Source organism: Capsicum annuum, chromosome 1 (assembly GCF_002878395.1).
Source record: "Capsicum annuum cultivar UCD-10X-F1 chromosome 1, UCD10Xv1.1, whole genome shotgun sequence".
NCBI lineage: Eukaryota > Viridiplantae > Streptophyta > Magnoliopsida > Solanales > Solanaceae > Capsicum > Capsicum annuum.
The window spans coordinates 17,925,246-17,939,864 of record NC_061111.1 but is presented as its reverse complement, the minus strand read 5'-3'; the positions used below and the strand labels follow the sequence as shown (position 1 = coordinate 17,939,864).

The 14,619-nt window shown below is 33.4% G+C and overlaps 2 protein-coding genes and 1 long non-coding RNA gene across 3 annotated transcripts; 2 read left to right on the top strand and 1 right to left on the bottom strand.

Moving 5' to 3' along the window:
• The first annotated feature begins 1,431 nt into the window (after positions 1–1,431).
• LOC107870819 lies at positions 1,432–4,855 on the top strand. Its single transcript, XR_001674461.2, has 4 exons — positions 1,432–3,299; positions 3,411–3,531; positions 3,636–4,026; positions 4,161–4,855. It is a non-coding gene; the product is annotated as an uncharacterized LOC107870819 (long non-coding RNA).
• A 2,883-nt stretch (positions 4,856–7,738) lies between these two features.
• On the bottom strand, positions 7,739–8,275 carry LOC124897260. Its single transcript, XM_047410118.1, has one exon. The coding sequence runs from the start codon at positions 8,273–8,275 to the stop codon at positions 7,739–7,741; it is 537 nt and encodes a 178-aa protein (XP_047266074.1).
• Positions 8,276–13,291: 5,016 nt separating this feature from the next.
• LOC107872922 lies at positions 13,292–14,191 on the top strand. The gene is made up of 3 exons (XM_016719633.2): positions 13,292–13,603; positions 13,854–13,870; positions 13,996–14,191. Exons 1-3 carry the CDS (start codon positions 13,292–13,294, stop codon positions 14,189–14,191), a joined length of 525 nt encoding a protein of 174 aa, XP_016575119.2.
• The last annotated feature ends 428 nt before the right edge of the window (positions 14,192–14,619 follow it).

Genomic DNA, 14,619 nt, shown 5'->3' with positions numbered 1-14,619 from the left:
GCTGAGTAGTAGTGTCAATTTATCGAGGAGTTAAAGATCATTTAGCCACTTTTACAATGAACAAAAGAAAATAATTTTAAAAAATTACTTTCTTTAATTCGATTCAATTTTCCACTTGTGTATTTTAGGGTAATTGCAAGAAGTTATGAATGTGAATTATAATTCTAGAATTTCATAGTTTTGTGCACGTGGCCAACCTTCTGGAAATCCCCAATCAGTTAATGGCCAACCCTATTTGAAGATCCCAAAATCCCAAATCACTCGTCCATGGCTTTGTGCACGTGGTTTATTTAGAATATTGTAAACTTTTATTTAATAGCAAGTGGTCCTTTACTATAGCATCGCAGTGAATTGTCCAGGGCATAAATTCCACGTCAACCCTAGCATTTTATCTAGTAGTATTACTTATCTAATTATCTCACGTTTTGTAGAAGAAGAGTCGATATTCGAATCTTATGAATTTTGAATTTTAAAATATGACCTCAAGTGCTAATAATTTAGTTTTGAGTTTAACTTTTACATATATAATTTGCTTAAATTATAAATATATAATTTACACAAAGTTGCTTCGTTCTATCGAATTTACATATTACATACTACCTCATCCTTGCACATTCTGTCAGGGTAAATAACGTTCAATACAAGTAATAGGTTCAGGTGAATTGAGTATATTGTTTAATGGGGGTGTAAAAAGACATTTTAAATGTATATAATCATGAAATTACAAATTCAATAATTCAAACGACCAGTCAGTTTAATTGCATGTTTCTAACTTGAAATTATTGAATTTAAATTTTGGATGCTTCTCCCTTAGCTTAGCTTTTCTTCTCCGGATTAGTTAAAGGATCATAAATGGACAAGGATAGGGACAAGATTGTAGGTTGATCTGGTAATTTAGGTAACAAATGTACCCATGAGATGATGACCAGAAAAAACCTGCCAAAAAGTAATAAACAGCAAATTGGTGGGCATGTGCAGCTAACAACAAGTTGAGTGAAAGGGAACCAAATTTCAGTGCTGAGAAGAGAAAATAATAGAGCACCGCCACCAATACAAACAAAATATATTAAGTCCGACAGAGTATTTAGTGGGTTGGCCGACCTTGTACTGCTATTCCCTTCTCAATGACTCTTGTTGTGAACTATGAACATTGCGTAGTACTGTATGATTACTATATTGGTAGTACATTTGGTCTTTGTCACATTTATGAGCATTTTTGGCTATGTGGCTATTATATTCATGCTTTGTATTGATTAGGGGTTTTCTTACTTGATTTCTCATTTCAGGTAAATAAGGAGAAAATATTCTTCCAGACATTTAGTATTAAGAGAAGATTTAGGTACAAGTCTATTTTGAAATTTATTTTGGAAAATAGATACCCTTTTTGGTTTGATCTAATTTTTTAGGGTTTTGTGGGATATAGGTTAAAGTGTAAAATAAAAAAAAAAATTTGGCACCCCTTAAGTGTTTATTAAATCTTTTGGAACCCCTTTATATATTTATTAAATACATTTTTAACTCCACTCTTTCATTAAATACCAAAAAAAAATTCGCTCATCTTCTTTCGTTACTCTCTCCTGCTTCATATCCCCTTTCCACCATTTTTTAATTTCAAACTTGTGTAAATCATCTCCAACTTCGATCTTCAACTTCAGGTAAGATATACTCACTTTCTGATTAATTTGTGCTCCATATTGATGGCTGTTTTTTTTTGAATTCGTTTGTGGTGGTTGAATTCATTGGAGTTAAATTTTTTTTATTTTTTTTTTGAAAACGGGGATTGATTTTACTGGACTTGGTTGTTTTTAGTTGGTATTTACTTGATTGTTGATGGATAATTGGTGTACATCGATTATCCTTGGCGATTGCATGTTGAAATTTCTTCACTAGTTTCATCGGAATGTGGCAAGATATGTGATTTTTGTTCAAACTTTTCTCCAATGTAATGATATTGTAGAAGCATGTTAATGTTGGGAATTCCTTGGTTTGAATCATACTCGTATTTGATATTTGGACCTGAAAAAATGGTGCTTGATTTTACTTAAAATTTGTGTTTTTAAGTTGGTATTTGGTTTGATTGTGCATTGTTTTTGTAGGATTTTAATTTCCCTCAACGATTGCATTGAGATTTTTTTTTGTCAATTTTTCTTGATTTTCACGCTAAAAATCTGGGTTCCTTCATGTTTTTGTTCAATATAATGGTGATTTAGATGTATGTTCTTGTGGTGATGGAGTTGTTTTAGAAGAAACTTCTTCTGCAAATAGTCTTTTTTGGTGCTGCAATTGCTTTCATGTTAATAGACTGTTAGGTCGATTAGGTATTGTATTTGTTGTTATAGTTGAGAAATATTATTTTTTGTCCGTAGATCATAACAAATGACTACAGGTAACAAACATAAGGCTATAGAAGTTGATAGGTCTGAGAAAAGAAAAAAATGAGTAGTCGATGGATTGGAGAATAGAAATTGCAGTGAGGAAACTGTTGAAGCTTCGGTTCGAGATGAGCCGGAGGAAATAGAAATTGAGGCTAGGATAAATGAGGTAGCATTGATCTTGCTCCACTGTGCAAGATTTATTTTGGTTGAGAGGTATGACCTTGCCATAGTCCTGGATGATGTTGGATCATTTCCAACTAAGATATCCATTAGGTCCCGTTTGAAAATGTTTTATGAATTCAAAGAAGTCGTGATTGATCAACGTCTGAAGTTTAGGTTTAAGAATTCCTGTTTTGGTACTTTATGGGACTTGCCAGAACATATGAAGTTCAACGGACAACTTGTCCACTATACACTTCTTCGCCAAGTTGAACAGGACAACAAGCTGCATGAAATGTGGTTCTGCATCAATGATAGGCCTATATGTTTTGGCCTGAATGAGTTTACGCTAATCACGGATTTAAAATGTGGATGTTATCTCCGTGATTCATAATATGTCAAAGTGATGGAGGAGGGTGAAGATTTTTTCAAAAAGATTGCGAAAAAAGAAGTGTAAATGCGAAGAGATTGATGAAGCTTATTAGAGGTGGGAGGCTAAACAAGAAGGACAAGTTCAAATGCTGCTTGGTTTGGTTCATGCACTGCATATTGCCTGCACGCGACTTGTCAAAAATCATGGACATAGACCCCATCAAGATGGTGGATAACTTGAGCTTCTTTGAGAGATACCCTTGGGGTAAGGAGTCATTTGCCTTGACTCTAGACTATTTGAACAAGTGGATAGACTTCAGCAGGCAGAAGAAGACATTTGTGACAAAGGGAGTTTGGTCGTATGCGCTCTACGAATTTTCCTGGGCATTTATGGTATTTGATTATAAACTATTGAAGTAGTTTATTATATACTGTATTTCATCTATGGTGTCTATAATATACTAACTCTCAGATATATGCTTTTGTTGTTTATTTTGATCACAGATTTGAATATACGAAGCCTTTTCTGCGCTCGACAGGAAAAATGGTAAATAAATTGAAAACTCGCTGCCCTTTTCCTGATTGCTCAGATGGCATACCTCAAAAGGCGATAAACTAATCGAAGGTGAACCATATTTGAACGGATGTAGCACAAAGATATGGAACTATTTTTTTGAAGAATAATTTTACCAATATTGTGTTTCTAATCAATCACATTTGCCTATTTAGCTGTAGAGAGTGCACCCGTACCTTATCCCTACAATCCGTGAAATGAAGCAGCACTACATGAAAAAGTTCAAAGCATTCACGGACGAACCAAAGGACACATTCAACAATGGCTTGAAGGCCCATCTGGAAGGTGTGACTGTCATCACCTCATCAGAGAATGGTGAAGATGGGTATGACCAGAATATGGGTGAAAATGTTATTTCTAGACATGTCACTTGAGGTGCGGGAACGAGTAAGCCGAGAGCATCGAAAAAGACGCTGATGATTGAAAATCTAAAAGAGCGCGTGTTTAGGTTGGAGGATTCGATCAAGGACATCTTTGAATTTGTGAAAGAAGAGAGGTTTAGGAGAGAAGAAAAGGAGAAATAAAAGAACAGAGATGAAAATGAAGGTAATATATGCTCTATATATTATAGAAGTTGCATATTTAATATAATCCCTTTAACATATAATAATAAAATCTATACCATTCTTCATCAATAGATTTCTTAGTTTATGATAAATGGTAAATACTTAAAAATGCAGGTGTGCAGGTGTAAAGTCGGCATTCAGCGGCGAGGTCTGTCCGCGATGACAGCGGCATTAAAGAACCTCTCTTTGATGCAGCAACTTTGGAACAGGCCTCGGTCAATGCTAATGAAGTGATAATCCCTGAGGTTGCAGCTGTTGTAAAGAAGAAAAATCTCGATGAAGGCGATGAAGAGAAAGAAGGGAATAAATGAAGAAGCTGTTGGTGAAGAAGAAAACAAAGTTGATGGATCAGTTGGTGTGGAGAAGGAGGATCATAACGAAAGCAGGCAGGATGAAGAAGAATAAATATGAGAAAAGTGTTTGTGAAGAAGAAAACAATGAAGGAGATGGAGAGGAAGCAGAAGAGAAGAAGTCAGGAAAAGTAGAGAAAGAAGAAGGAAAAATGATGCACCAAAAAAAGAAGGTATCGCGGGAAAAGAAAATGAGAATGAATTTTCAAATTTAGATGAATTTTTTAATGAAGTTACTCAAGACATTGACAAGATGCAAGTGAAAGATGAAAATATTCAATGTTTAGACAATGTTTAATTTTTATTTGAGGCTGATGACTATTTTTATTAGACTAGACAATCTTAACTTTTAACTTTCAGCTCGGGATGTGTACAGCTGAACAATTTTGTTTTATAAACTGCTTTTATAGTTTATGATAAACATTTTAAATTTATATAATCAACGTATCATTGCCTTTACATGAATGTCATCGTTGATTATAGACATGACTAAAAGGTAAAATATACATAGTAGAGTGTTGTGTAATCGATGAATGATAAAGGTAAATCATACATAATATAAGTAAAAAATAATCGATTAATAAAAGAGTCAGAATACATTCAATCTCACTACACCCCCATTACACCTTTCTAAAAAGCTAAAACTAATAGTAAATCATACACCATAATTTTCATCCCCTTTTCTTTTTCTTCAGCCACAACTAACCTATGCTTAAGTTGATCCCTCTCAATTTCGACGTCTTTCAACAATCCCTTTAAGTGATCAATCTTGTGTTCCGATTCTCTATATAATGTCAAAAGAAGATCTCTATTTTCTTCGGAATTGCAACGCATTGAAATTTTGACATTCCGGAATCAAAAAAAAGCCACTTGAAATAAGAGCATCCACTATTATCCTAAAAAAATGAGGATAAATTAGTAAATTGAATTATGTGATGAACAAAAATAAATTTTTATTTAAACAAAAACAAACCACTCCAACTGCACAACTGTAGAATTTTTTACCCAAATTTCTGTCGATTCGTGATGTTTTCAACACCGCAGGATTACCACAATGACAAATATAAAAAAATTTAGACATTTAAGATGATCGTGACATTGTTATTGTTGAAGAAAAACTACAAAGTGATGAACAAATGAACATGGAGGAGTCCAAAAAGGTCCGTTTAATTAATATAGTAGGGCTACCCAAATCTGACCGTTAGAAAATTCTGCCTGTTTGAAATTGTACCATTGATTATCGTTTACTTCAAAGGGTCTCAAAAATAATTTTTATGTCTTCTATAATCGACTGTGTCACATATGAATTATCTACAGATATCAGTGTTGATGATCCTATATATTGATCTCACCTCCTTTGAAAATAAACTCAATTGATTAAAACATCACTAATAATATAATCTGGTATAGATAAAGCTAATTATCTATAATATACTCAAGATATCATCATAGGTCTATTTTCAAAGGAGGTGAAATTAAAAAATAAAAAAATAAAATAAAAATAAATAAATAAACATCATTCACGCAATATAAAGTGACTAAATATCATAATATGAGATTACAAAATAATTGGACACTCAATCAAATGAGTATAGGGGAGGGAAATGGCAGTAACAACCAATAACTCAAAACATGCGTCTCTATTGAGAAAGACTCCTTGTTCTTAGACACTACTTGTTCATTGAACACTCACAAGTGATAACCACCACTCTTCCTTATGGTCACCATACACGTCTAATCTCTTGTCATGATATATAGACGTTCTTTACTGCTTGGATGATTATACCGTGTCTTAGATAGCATTTGATCACGTCCAAAAGTGATAGGGACTCACAATTGATGTATCAAAATTGTTTTACAATGTTTTAATGATGTTAATTGACATACTCTAATTTTATTTTATTCAATTTCTCTTTTTTGCCCTTATTTTAAGCTGTCCATATATTCAGTAAGTTGATCATAGATATTGTGAAAGTTCTATAATCGACCTCAGTCTAAATCGATAATATATCTATACAGAGGATAATCAACACTAATATCAATATATAATTCATACTTGACTTAGCCAATTATAGAATTCGTATTTAGTGTAGTTGGTTATTTATTCGTATTGTACTTTGAGTTTAAACAATGTTTGCAAATCTTTAAACATGCACTACTGATAAAACACCAACAAAGACTGAAAGACATAAAATCATTATAGATAAATTAGAATATTATGTAAACAGAAACTTATTTATAGATAGATAGATGATCATTGTATTTACAATTTTGGGGAAAAAAATCCCAAACAAAAAGACAAAAATAAAGTTTTCATTTACATAATCTTACCATGAAAGCTTCATTCAGCAATGAACTACAAAACAAACAAAACTAAACTACACTAGGGGGATGAAGAGGGGGAGTGATGAGTTCACGGGGGTCCAGGTTGAGCCTCTCGACTATGGCTCGAAGAAAACGAGTCATTCGCCGGAGCTCTCTATCCAGCCATCATTGATCAGCGGCAAGACCTTTGAAAAGGAAATTCAGGTCGCTGCGAATTCTAAGCAACTCTATGTTGTTGATGGTTGTCATTCTGTGCATTTGTCGAAGTGTGTTCTTCTTCCTAGCCATCTTCTTCTCTCCTTAGTCTTTTTTTCACAAATTTAGTTTACAATCAACAAGGGCCTCTTTAAATAGAACAAAGCATGAGACAATCAACCAATAGAAGTTGTATTCGTGTTGATGAATGGGGAGAAGACATGTAAGAATAGAAAATGAAAAGTCACGGCGGTTGTGGCAGTCGAGGCATTTCAAATCATTTCGTTTCCTAAAGTATAATAATTACATTGAAAGATTTAGTGTATGAGAAAAATGGTTTCTTTAATAGACTAAACGACTGGTTGATGATATACTATGTAGTTTAAACTATACCCCGTAGACCATGCATCGATCCATTATATATTTTGAATCCAGTTGACGTGTAATGTGTATAGTCGATTTCATAACTTGGGATAACGTTTTTAAAATGACACTTTTCCAATGTGTCATTATTATTTTGAATTCAACATTGCATGAAGAAAAGGGTTTGTTCAATAGACAACCATATAGGTTTATACACTACGTATTGAATATTTACTCTGTAGATCAAACACTGATATATTATATATTATGAGGTTGGTCGATTATTTCAGTTTATAATCTAATTAGTACGTAGTATATAATATATGAACTGGAATCGATAATGCACAAAAAAAAGTCAATTTTAGCTGCAATTCAGTGGTTTTCGAAACTGAATACAAATTACATACTGTCCAGTACATTTGAACTAACCAAAAAATATAAAATACAATGCCAATCATATTATCCTACGTTAAGGCTGCATGTTGTTCTCTTATGTCCCGGCCTTTTGCACTTGGAGCACTTGTTTCTTTTCTTGTACCTTGAAGGCTCCAACACACCCTTAACGCGTTTCACCTTCCTCCTTTCGAGTTTGAGATCAAAATCGGGTGGAAGAACGTACATTTCTAGATACTCTCGTGCCACACTCCACTCCGACTTCAGTGGTGCTTCACAAATAGGTTCCAAATTTGCAAGGAGGTATGATTCTTTCGAATATATTTGCGAAGAGTAGTTGTAAATGCTAGTGTCATATTCGTCCCCGTGCTTTAAATTCAACGCTGCCATTGCATGAGCGCATGACAATTTCACCAAGTCGTACTTTATACAAGAACATGACCGTCTCGAAAGATTAACTTTGGAGGAACAACCATAACCAAGCATGGTGAATTTGTCGGTACTTTCGTTTATGTTGTTCACATATAATTTATCGCCCTCGGTCATGTTTTCCCTCAAGATCGCCTCGGCTATGAGAACGAATGTTGTATTTGAATTGCCCATATTTCTCCAAACCTATGTGCAATTGAATTGAAGATGGCCGCCACTGAACTCTCTTTCATCGCGCAGCATTGAGTTAAGCGACTCGACGATGTTTGTCGTCATGACGTTGAATCGATTACCTGGAAAGTAAGCCCTGCTCCACTTTTCAAATCCAACTTCATGCTCGAGGCAAGCTATTGCGCTGGGGCATTTTTCTTTAAGGGCGTTGAAATAGTCATTAAATTCTTTGAAGGTGTACACCTTCACCGCTTGGTAGTACAAATAGAGATAATCGAAATAATGGTGATTTGATCAGAGATTTTTACTGAGATGCCTCATACAAACACCGTGATGCACAAATGGATAATGCTTTGCGAGGTCGTCGGCTATGCATACGTGTCTATCGGAGATAATCCATAACTCTGATTCGTCGACGACAAAGGCTTTAAGCTTCTCGAAGAAGAATCCCCACGATGCATTGTTCTCTTTATCCACCACACAATATGCTAAGGCATAGATATGGTTTTGTGTATCTTAAGTGACAACGGACAGCAACACGTCCTTGTACTTGCCAGACAAATGCGTGCCATCAATGGCAATGACCTTTCTCATGTATGCATATCCACGGATGGAAGGCCCAAACGCCATAAAGTAGTAAATAATCCTGCCCGACTACTCATCGACCATGAGGGAATTAATAGACCCAGGATTGAGGCCATTGAAAATGTATGAAAATGCGGGAAGCACTGTATATCCGTGCTCGGGCGTACCTCAAACTATGCTCTTCGCAATAACTCCTGCCATCCAACACTTTCAATAGCTCGGCCTGTAATGTAGCTCCCTAAATATGATCCTCTCGATCTCTTTTGAACTTGGAACTTTGTTGTCAACGAAAAAGTTCAAAATAAGTGAGGCAATGACCTCCACGGTGACATTCTTATACTTTCTCATGACATGATCAATGCCACAAGTATGCTCTTCCACATACTTGTGGATATGAAATCAATCTGATTCTCTGATAGCACATGCGCGCACCATCCACCTCACCCTCAAGTATTTTCTGACAATTCTTCACCGTTGTGTAATTGAACGACATTTTCAATGACGTCTTCTTCAATAAAAGATTCAACGTTTTCTTATCCTTGAATGTTTGTCGTACAAAATGATTGATGACATCCGAGAAAGAGTGGCTTCTTTATGGGTTGAGCTGCCCGTCCTCACTTCCTCCACACTCCTCTTCTTCATAATCTTTACTATTATCCCATTGATCACCACCCATGCAATCGTATTTCATTGACGTATCATCCACTGTCAGGGATGGGGGTGGGGCTGATGTGGAAGTTTCTTCCTGGGACCTTTCAACAACTTTAACCCACAATATAGGTCTGGAGTTATCAGAATCGACGCAAAGCATATATAATTCCACGTGTCTATCCTTCCTTATGAACGTTGGGTGGATTTTCCCCCTCCCGTTTATCAAGAAACTAATTATCACCTTGCTTTGATCATAACTTAATTCACCGCCCTCCATTACGCTTTTAACCATATCAGTGTATAAACTGTTGTGACGAAGAGCAATGGACACTGTCTCCTTAGAAGTGATTTTTCAAACCCAACATTTAGTAGTCTCCTCCCATTCACCAAAAAATATACTACCAACAACCACGTAATCTATAATAGACATGATATACCTTAATAATAGTATTTAATAGACTTGAATAGTGATTTATGCGCTAGATTTAATAGACTGAAGTCGTCTTCTTCTTAGCTGCTGGTCGTACAGTGCACGATCAACCCTTTTTTGATGACCACCAGAATAATCTATCGAATTTCAGCTTACAAACAACCTAAGGAATGTTGAGTTGTTGCTATTGAGCCAAAATCGATTTTGAAATGTGGGACTGATTTTCAATCTTTTAGTATGAAAATGAAAGAAAAATTGGAGCTAAAAATAAGCAAATATAGCTTAAAACAATGGATATAATGTCACTTTCTGATGAATGCTGAAAAATTCGATGAAAAATGGCCGAAAAATAATTGAAAAACTGGGGAACTGGTGCCAAAATTGGGTGGTTGATAGTGGATTGGTTGCGAAGCTTTAATATATTTTTTTAAAATTAATTATCCAATATTTATATTTTTGGAGATGGACTAAAGTGTAGTTTTAAAAAAATTGGCGCTGAAATGGGGAAAGGGGCTAAAGTGTATATTTTGTAAGTTGAGTGCTAGGGTTGCATTTTTTTTTTGTGGACCCATTAAAGTGTCTATTTTTTCAATTGAAAAAAGAGAAAATTTCATAAATAGCAACTGTAGAGCCTTAATTATAACTTTACTAGCAACATTTTTAAAATTACGAAAATTAGCAATAGGTATTTTGTATTTTAGTAAAATGTTGCTATAAAAATATATATACAAAGATGGTAAACATTTCTTATTAATCTCTTATCAGTTAGAGTTAATTACGGAATAAAACTGTTCTTTATTTTAAGCAACAATTAATTAACTGATTCCTTTTCCTTTTATGACTCTTTTAATTTTATCTTAAACGTTAATATGCTTATTCAAATTCAAAAATTGTTTCCCATATTCATCACGTAAAAGCAGATTCAAAAAAAGAAAACTGAGAGATTGAAATATCATTGATGAACATCTGTATTTTACGAAGAATAATTGAATAAACAACGCGATAATTACAGGTATGGATAAACAAAGTTTGACATCATATTTGTACAATTATGTAAAAATCTAGAAACTTAATAACAAGATGGTTTAACGATGGTGAAGTTGAAAGTTTTAGATTATTTTTTGAATTTGATAAGTTATGGGTTAAAATATCGTTATCGACATTTTTTTTTTCAAAATAAAATTTTTTCTTGTCGTCATGTATTTATAAAACTACATTAAAGTTCTTATACATTAATGATACACATTATTCGACAAAAATATTAGTTTTGCGTTGTTTATTTTTCTGTTGTTTCTATACAAATTAGTGATTAATTGTATGCAGTACATATTATATAATTGAATTTGTATTTAATATTTGGCTGTGTTCTGGACATTGATAATGAGAATCATACCTGTTCTCATTAAACACACTGGTAGTATGAACAACATTGAACAATAATATAAAGATTACATCATTGATGCGATATTGTTGAGTATAAACGCTTCGTATAACCAACTCTAAGAACTACTAGCTTCGCACATGAATTTAGATTTGTCATGCAAAAGCATTTAAATTGAATATCAGTTAACAGATTTTGAAGGTAAAATACGTATACAGAATGACATGGGTTTGAAGGTATATATTTTGCAGAAAAGGGAGATAAAGGGAATGAGTGCTTTGCCTTTGTATGTAAGTGTTTCAGAAAAGAATAGTTTCAACACATTTGTTAGTTCATCAATATGTAATGCTGAGAGTATGAATTTGTCTGTCACTGCTCGTAACATGGTAAATACAAGTACTGAAAGATCATTGATAGTGAGTACTTCAAATGAATGTTTGGATGTATTTGAGATGGATACAACTAAAGTAATTATCTCGGACTCACATCACAAACATATTGAGGTTGAACAAGTTTATATCTCAAAATGTGTGTTAAATCTGTGATGAAGGATTACACGATTCGGGAGAAGTTTCAATCACTGTCTGTTAGATCAAGTAAAACCTCGTAAGTTTTTCACGTATATAATTTTTTTTGTTTCCATGTTGGTAAATTATATTGCATCATATGTATTTACAATATTATATGTATTAAATTTTTCATTTTGGGAAATTAAATTTCAGAATAAGAATTTTTTTTATTTTTTTGTAGTTACACATTATTGTGCAGATCCAGAAATTGTGATTTTTTATTCCGTGTATCTAATATGAACAAATCTGAAATGTTTTGTGTTAGAGAATTCTTACCAGAACACACATGTTCGATCAAGGATAAAGATTTATCCTAAGTTTTATGCTACCAGTAAGTTGATCGGAGGTATAGTGAAACAAAAGAAAATACAGTGCGACTGAGATCAGAAGTGACATGAAGGATGACCTAGGTATGGATTTGACATATATGATGTGTTGGCGAGCTAAGGAACAAGCACTTGAAGATTTGAGAGAGAAACCGTCTGCATCCTATGGGAAACTACCTGCATACGTTCATGTTTTGAACACTACTTACCCGGGTTCACATATACGAATGAAAAAGCATGAAGATAATGAGTTTTTGTCTATTTTTGTTGCACATACTACATTCATACAAGGGTTCGATCACTGTAGACTTGTGATAGTTATTGATGAAAGTTATCTCAGAGGACTGTACAATGACACATTTGTAGCTGCTTGTGCAATGGATGGAGCCGGTAAGCTATTCTCAACATGTGTTTGACTCTATAAATAGCTGAATGTATTTATAATGTACATATGCAACATATTTATCATTGTACAATGTGTTTCTTATGTTTTCAGATATATGTATTTATATTATACTAATGAATTGTGTTTAATAAATATATGACAGTCACATATTTGGCAAGCGATATGTATTTACAGAGTACTAATTATTTTTTTTTTAAATTGACTGGAAGATATATTTGGTTCCATCTATATGTATATATAATATAGATATGAATTATGCTTATGTGTTAAATGTCAGTTACATTTGGTTCCAGCCGTATGTATTTAAAAAATACATTTGATTTTTTGTATGTCTGTATATAACGTACTATTAATGTATTTGTTTCATGTTCAGGCCATATATTTTCATTGGCATATGAAATACTAGATTCTGAAAATGATGCATCCTGGACATGATTCTTTGAAAATCTAAAGGAAGCATATGGTGAAAGACAACATATGTGTGTAGTTTTCGATCGTAATGCAAACATTATAAAAGTTGTTGCTGATGTGTACAATAATGTACCACATTACGCTTGTATGTGGCATTTATGGGTCAATGTGAAAAAAAAATTAGAAAGTCACATGATGCATTGTCGGAAATCTTCTATACCATGGAAAAATCATACTCAAAGTCCGAATTTCATCAATTAATGGATAAAGTGGAGGTAGTTGATGTTAGGGTGAAAAATTACTTGAAATTAGCGGGATATGATAAGTGGGCTAGGTCATATGCAACAGTTCATAGGGGATGGACTTTAACATCAAATATTGCAGAGTCAATTAATACCGCACTAGTATCAGCTAAAGAACTTCCAATATATGATTTTCTAGAGAAAGTTAGATTGATGTTTGGTAGATGGAACTGTGAAAACAGACAGGAGGCATTGTACACACACACGGATCTTATTAGAAAATTTCAAGCCATTCTCCAACATAATGAAGCAGAGTGTACACATATGAAGGTATGATGAAATATATATAAATATTAAAAGTTATATATACTTGAATTTTGATATGTTGTATGAAACATATCTTCATATACACATTAGTAAAATTTTAACTAATGTATGTGCTGTAATAAAAAAAATATGTGTATCATACGTAGACATAGTAATATAGGTCTGCTATTTTTTGAAAAAATACATTTGTTAAACTGTAGCAAATTGAAATGTCAATTTTTTTTAATATTTTTGTATGTATTAATACTTTCAGGTTATACCAGCTTCAGAGTACGTCTATACAGTCCATGACAAGGAGAAATATTTTATTGTTTGTCTAAAGAAAAAAAATATTCTTGTCATGCATTTCAATTGGATGAGATACCATGTGTGCATGCTTGTGCTGTACTTGATAGCAAGAATCTTGAAAAAGGATCATATTGCTTTAATCTATACAAGCCAAAAACTGTGCTGAGAACGTATGATCTTTCTGTATATCCTCTACCACGTAAAGATGATTGGGTGATACCTCAAGAAATATTGGATGATGTAGTTTTGTCCCCCGAAATACAAGCGACCCCCTGGAAGACCTACAAAGAAGGAGCGCGGTAAATCAGGAAGAGATATATTAGGAGAGAAAAGTAAAAACTATTGTAGTTCATGTGGGCTAAAAGGTCATAATAGGCGTTCATGTAGGAAATACAACAAATGATAAGATTGTTCTTGTTTTTTGTTAAAATTCAGTTGCTTCATTTTTTTTCAATTTGAATTGTGTCATTTGAATTTTAAATTTTTTATTGATATTGTTAGTTTGTTAGTGTTCAGATGTTGCACTTTTATGAAATTAAACTTGTTAACTAGACACGTGCATACAAAAATCTAATAAAAATACATATGTATTATATCAGTAATGGCATATGTATTTTAAAAATACATTTGTTGGCCATAATGAACATATATATATGGGTAAAAATATATTTGTTTACTGAAATGACATATATATATGTTAAAAATACATTTGTTCACTGAAATGGTAATAT